At 42.1% G+C, this 6,773-nt stretch overlaps 1 protein-coding gene across 1 annotated transcript; it reads right to left on the bottom strand.

Moving 5' to 3' along the window:
- Positions 1–1,781: 1,781 nt before the first annotated feature.
- Positions 1,782–5,619, bottom strand: evx1 (even-skipped homeobox 1). The gene is made up of 3 exons (XM_033975843.2): positions 5,163–5,619; positions 3,850–4,091; positions 1,782–2,846 (listed from the first exon to the last, which is right to left on the bottom strand). The coding sequence occupies exons 1-3, from the start codon at positions 5,467–5,469 to the stop codon at positions 2,331–2,333; spliced, it is 1,065 nt and encodes a 354-aa protein (XP_033831734.1). The 5' UTR covers positions 5,470–5,619; the 3' UTR covers positions 1,782–2,330.
- Between the last annotated feature and the right edge of the window lie 1,154 nt (positions 5,620–6,773).

The raw sequence follows: 6,773 nt of genomic DNA, 5'->3' as shown, positions 1-6,773 counted from the left end.
GGGTTGTGTTAGTACTTACATTCTAACCCAATTTAGGTATCGCTTCTCATGATTCCAATGAGATATATTCAGCCAGTTAGCTTAAAAAAACGCAGTTATTTGACCCTTTTTGTCCATCACTGATCTCTTCAACAATCCATATTTTCAACTGATTAAAAGTGTCAAGATCTTACAAACTCAAATTAATAGTAAATAAATAGTTTAGCTAGATGTGAATAACGCATTTTCAACAATTAGTAAGTATGATTATTGTCTGTGTAAGTTAAACATGGATTATGGGATATTACTTTTACGCATGGCACGTTTAAGGAGAGGTCGGATAAAAACAAAGTATTCACAGCTTCAGGTGAATTCCCTGTAGCTTTCCATTACATACTACCATCATAACTTAGAATCACCCCTAAACCATATCCAAATGTCTTCTTTGCGCACCCAAACGACCTCTCCAATCCCATTACGCAAGGAACACCCGTTTAATTTGCAGCGGTCAAACGCAGCCAATTAAAGGAGGCCGCTGATTGGTTGCCCCTCCGAATCATCGATCTCCCTCTTTTTACCGTTTCCGATACGACAACTCATTTCTGTCTTGTCTATTAAACGAGCGCGAGGAAATATGAGTGGCGTTAACGGAGCCCGGGGACCACTTAAGTGTCACGGTCAATCTAGCGGTGCCATCGGGAGAGCGGTGACAGCGACCACTCGGAGTTATTACGGGGAGGGTGCGGGGCTCTGCGGGGTTATAATAGCTATCGAAAAGCTTTAATGAAAATCTCATGAGCTGCTTTGTCTCTTGGAACTGTTTTGACTGCGAAATTGTCCCGGACGTAACCGATTTTACGCAGTTACGTCGCAGGGGAATAGTGAATGACACACGCTTTCGTTTTGTGTTATGAGTATTTGATGTGAAAATGGATAAAATAAAAACATGTCTAAACCAAACATTTTATGCCATTAATTGAATAAATAATTAATAATAATAATAATTTTATCTCTGTCAGTCAGTAAATGCACTGTCATTTACTATGTTGATTTTTTTGCAGACATTGGCCTATATAATTTGCTTCACATAAATAAATATTGACATTATAATATAATTTTTTAATGTTGTATTTGTTTTATTGGACCGCTGTCAGATGTTGGTAACACACAAACCCACCGTCATCCATTTCCTGTTTCATTCATTTGGAATCACTGCAGAAAATGCAAATTATCTCATTCACTCTCTGGATTATGAATTAATTGTTGTATCAATGTCTTATCACGTTTAATCTATAAGAAGAACGTCCATATTTTAAAGGTTTAAGTCACTGGCTCATTTTCACTAACATTAGGCTGTAGACTTCAAATTCTGAAAGAAAGCAATCTCCCATTAAATCGTACATTTGATTTAAGATACACTATCCATGGAATTGATATATGTTTATACAACAAATAGCCCTATTGAGTTTTCACACATGGGCTTCTTTTATACGACCCATCTTTGTTTTATTGAAATTCTTTATGTATTACACTGTAAATGTATAAACTTTTGGCTGAAACCAATTGTATTAGCTAAAATATGAATAAATCAATATACTTTCGATTGCATTTTTACAATATAGAACTGAGGTAATTTACATCTTATAGTCTCATTATTTATAATTTTAGTAAAGACACATTCTGGCAATATTAACTTTATAATAGTCAATAGTCTATTAAGTGAAAAATCAGTTCACCTTTTTGTTCAATTACATGTGACGTGACGACACCTCAGTTTCATTCTTAATCAATTTATTGCAAATTTGAACAACCCATCCAACAAAACAAAACAAAAACAGTTTTTTTTTTCTTGAATAATAGCATTTCGAAGCCATAAAAATAACTGGACATATGCTTCTATACGGTATATATTAATCACATATCTGTATCCGGGTTTGGTGGCGTGAGGAGGGGTGTTCCCGTATGATTGTCCTCTCCCGGTTTCACTGTAATCCGTTCCCCTGACGCCTTGTTACCGTACACCGTCATTTCCATCTCCATCTTTATTCTTCCTGGTATTATCATTAATTCAGAATCCAAGCCCCCTGCCTTACATACGGCTAATTTGAAAGGCCCTTTTTGGAGTGCGCGGGGGCCCCCAGTCACGTCTAATGAGACAGATCCTCTCCTTGTTAAAGAAGAGCATGAATACATCGCGTGGGCTGTGATACGGATGCGTAAAAAGACGAGAAATAATCATAACAGGTTTCCATTTTAGTGTCCGCTATGTTGAAGTCCCCATTGATTCATAACGTCTGAAAATAGCACTATAGTCCGTACATTTGTTCATGCTGTTCCAGGATTCTGAATATTTATCTAGTGAGGGGCACTTCCTCTCGCTGGTCCAACGTCACCGAGGAGGATTTGCTGAGCACGGCGGGCGTAAACGTCACAAACGCGTCAGTTCTGCTCGTGGGCGAACACGCAAAGTCCGAAGCAGGAGTCGGGGCCGGCCTGGAGGCGAGGCTGCTGGACTGACAGGCGAGGCAAGAGCAAGGACTACCCCCGGGACCGAGGCCGTGCGGCGGGCCCGGGTACAGGGAGGGGTGTCTGAAGGCGCACAGCAGCTCCGGGCGCTGGTACGGGTGAGACAGCATCCGAAAGCTGTCTAGGGAGCGCAGGGGGTTGGGGAACGGTGAGGAGGCGGGGGAGGAGGTGAGCGGGGAGTAGTAGGGCAAGGGCAGGTGTGAAGGGAACGGGTAGGGAAGGTTGCCGGTCGCGGCGGCGTGGCTCATCATGTAGCTGTAGAAGGCCGGGTCTGCCGGGTGGGGCCAAGTCATGGCGAGGCGCTGCCGTTTGTCCTTCATCCGCCGGTTCTGGAACCACACCTGGGACAAGGCAGAGACACGGCCCGTTACATATTAACCTTAACACGAGGGTTTTACAGGAGCAGTGGCCAAATATGGACAGGGAGTCTCGCTTTTACGCATGACCAAATACACAGGGAAGTACAAAGATGGCCTCTCAAGATAATTTGTTTGAACGGAAGCATTGTCAATATGTAATAGAAACCTCCTTTGATCTAGTAAAATGCTTGATGTAACTTCTACATAATTCCACAATTTTAATAATAACTCTCTCATTACGGACGGGGTTTTACGCAATCTACCAAGCCTAGTGACAAAATATACACTGGCCCTGTTTTAATATGATTTATGTAGTTTTAAATTTATATAGAACATTTTGGTTGCTATAATAATGCTATTTTTTGCCACAATAATTTGGTCACTAACGGACCACGTGTGTTTTTATTTGCCCACTGCTGATTAGACTTGTTAAACAGCTTCAGTTTTGCTTATCATTATCACTAATACGCATTTTACCAAAGTCAGAGTGTGGCTACCTGTTTACAATTGTTATGTTAGCAGTATCGCAGTCAGAGCATAATCTTAGCAAGATAACGCGATTCTAGAGGTTATACCATGTATTTGATATAACTGGATAAATAAAGTATTTGCTACCTTATTCTTGTCTCAGTTTACTGTAAAATGGTAAGGAAAACATGTTAATCTAGAGACTTTGAAGAATAATCGCAATAACCAATAGGCCTATACATATGTAATATATGGCAATACTGACTGCTGCCCTCCATCTTTACCCATCCTATCCCATTCTGCAATTCGGAGAACAATAGTGCAACGACCCAAAGTGTGTTACTCCAAAACAAAGAATATCGTTAAAAATGATGGCGTAAAATCAAAGGAAAACATAAACAGTTATTCTGTAGGCCTACTTTTATACTACAGGCCAAATGGCTGCATGTTATCTTGTCTTAGCTGATACAGTGTTATATCTCTCTCTCCTGCACTGGACCATGGAGTGACAGCTTACCTTGATGGTAGTCTCGGGCAGGTTCAGTGCCGCCGCCAGCTCGCACCTCCGCGGCCTGGACACGTAGTTCTCCCGGTAGAACTCCTTCTCCAAACGAGCTATCTGCTCCCGGGTGAAGGCGGTGCGGTACCGGCGAATCTGGTCCGCTGCGTAGGACAGAGAGCCCGGGCCTGGCGTGGCCTTTCCCGGATCCGTGCTGCTCTCTGCGTGGTGGTGGTGGTGCGGGGAGTCTCCGTTAGGACCTGCGATTGGATGTAAACAGGGTCAGGCGTGTTTATCATAGATGTTACAATATTTTCATTGTCTGAAATAGGCGTAGCTGCTGTGTTCGTTCAGAGTGACAGCAAGGGACAGTAGCATAATTTAGCCTGAGTGATGTGCCAAAGCTTTAAACTGTAGCCATACAATTTTCAATAAATGAATAAAAGTTATGACATTTCAAATAAACGCAGTCAAAATAACTATTCTTTTAAATGTATCAGCCAACCGTGTAATTTTTACCACACTGGAACACAAAAAAGACTGAATACATTTATGCTACAACGCAAGAAATATTGACTTACTAAAGTATAATATACGCACACAACCAACATAAATAGAATATAGTTCTTATAATAAAGATGACAACATACTGAACCCACAAGAATTTGATGCGATTTAACAGAAATTCCCAGCTTTGGGAGCTATAGGCCTAATAAGCTAAAATGGTCTAAATATATAAATATATTAGCAGCACACTGAACACAAACATGGCGAGAACACGTCGATAAGTCAACGGTTTGTGAAGTGTGCGTAATTACAGAATCAAATTTGTCACATATAAGCTAGTATTTTCTATCCCTACACTACACTATATGGAACGGAATGCTTCAACCAGATTTCTGCACAAAAACACCACAAATTCCCGTAGTACATTAGGCTTCTGGATTCCTGTGGCCACGGTTTTACGCACACATCCATTTCGCACGTGTTTCGCCTGTGTGTACTGTACCCTCGTCTGCACGCGCTCAAGTTTGGGTGCCTGCCTGGTGGATGTGGGTGTCTCCTCTGCGCGCACCGGGACCGCTTGACACAACAGCTGACTGCTGAACTGTCAATATGTGCTCACGTTTTGGAATCTGTATTTTTACAGACATATTGCAGATATAGAGATCTACGGTAACTGTGCAGTCAAAACGTGCTTATGACATTGTAGCTTTGTATTTACTAAGCTGAAATGCATTACTGCTGTTTTAGTCTCAGGCTTGGTCTCTCGCTGTTGTCAAACATCAGACCCAAAATCAAAGGATTCATCTACCGTGCCGTTCTCCTACCTTTAGCCGAGGGATAGTCCATGCTTTCCGGCGTGCAGCTCACGTCTATCTCCTCGTAGAAGTCCGACTCAGGGTCCGAGCTACTGCCGTCTTTATGCGTCTGTTCCCCGGCCGGCTGCCTGCTGATGTCCGCTCCGGCAGAAGACGCCCCCACGCTCCGGATCCTCTCCTCGGACGTGTCTCTGGAGGAGTAGGGGCTCATGCAGCCTCTGTGCCCCGGCTTTCCCTGCGCCTCTCCGGCCAAACCTGACGCCAGACGCCCCCCCTCACCAGAGGCGAGCATCACCACTTCCTCTCTGCGCTCCATGGCATGCGTTCGGAGAAATGTGTGATTTTGGAGAGCGGGGTGATTGGGAATAGGTTGTGTAGTGCTGCAAGGGCAACGGGGATGCGATCCAATCCGGGAGAGGAGCGCGTCAGAGTGCGGTGCTAGTGGCAGCGCTGGGAGGGGTCACCATTTAGCCTCTCTCTCCCCTCTCTGCGCTCTCCTCCCGCCGCTGTCACTGTTATGTCCCCCCTCCGACGACAAGCACTGATTGGTTATGGGTGAACAGAGAGGGGGGTGCTTCAGCGTTTACAAATGTCAACACTCCGGTTTGGTGCTTATTGTTCCACGTTTTATTTATAACGTGAGACATGTGCGAGCCCATTGGAAGACATACAGGTTTTAGACTATTTATTTTTGCTTGCTAATACTTGTATGTCTATATAGACTGTACAATGAATTTGCCATATATGTGTACTTTATAAAGGGGTAGAATTGTTTTGCATGAAGTATTTGTAGATTTGTATTTCTTCCTATGCTAACACATTGCTAACACTTGATCCCTATTTCGCTGTCACGTGATTGGATAATTTTTCCTGCTATATTGACTTAACCTTCTAATATTGAATGGGATTGGATCATGCATTCACAATCAATCATACTGCAATATTATTATTATTATTATTACTTTAACTACTAAGCAAAATAATAACTCATTTTGGTAATAAAAATATGAATATGAAGTTAAAGGTGCACAATGCAACTACCTGAATGCTTTATGGCATTAAACTTGTCTCTCTCGATGGACATAAGCTGTGGACTCCACCAGGCTAAGCTGTGTTTTATTGCGTTGAGCTGATACAAATCTGATAAATTTAATACTTCTCTGTAGAACATTCTAGGTAGAACATGTTTATCTCCATGGAGACCTGCAGGTGATGGGCCCCCCACCAGAAAAGGTACATAGTGCACCTTTAATTCTAAACTTTGTGCCAGTTTTTGTTTCAGTATGTTTGAAATGTGAAAAATAAACCAGGTCAAAACTATAACGATTTTACACAGCAACTGGAAATGAGAGAATTCTACATAAACTGTATTTACCATAAAATATTATATCATATGAACACAGCCTATTCATACTCGCTTTACCCTTACCGTAGCCCTTAAGACGCTGAATTTCATTTATCTTGATTTATGGAGAGAGAGCCCAATGAGACTATCAGACTTTTCCATGAGTCCCCTGTTGCAATACAGTACCAAAAAAAAAAAAGAAAAAAGATCCATTTAAAACATTAAAAACAGGTGTGATTATAAATGTTTTTCACCAGGTTATTAGTGTAAGTGTG

The sequence above is a fragment of the Periophthalmus magnuspinnatus genome, chromosome 11, assembly GCF_009829125.3.
Source record: "Periophthalmus magnuspinnatus isolate fPerMag1 chromosome 11, fPerMag1.2.pri, whole genome shotgun sequence".
Taxonomy (NCBI): Eukaryota; Metazoa; Chordata; class Actinopteri; order Gobiiformes; family Gobiidae; genus Periophthalmus; species Periophthalmus magnuspinnatus.
Note: the sequence above shows the minus strand (reverse complement) of the source record. Positions and strands in the feature narration are given on the sequence as shown.

Excerpts from the sequence above, each read along its gene's own strand:
- evx1 (XM_033975843.2), bottom strand. The coding sequence starts at position 5,469 with ATGGAGCGCAGAGAGGAAGTGGTGATGCTCGCCTCTGGTGAGGGGGGG. Across the intron at positions 4,092-5,162 it reads GGACTATCCCTCGGCTAAAG|GTCCTAACGGAGACTCCCCG; the intron begins GTAGGAGAACGG and ends ATCCAATCGCAG. Across the intron at positions 2,847-3,849 it reads TGCCCGAGACTACCATCAAG|GTGTGGTTCCAGAACCGGCG; the intron begins GTAAGCTGTCAC and ends GCCTTGTCCCAG.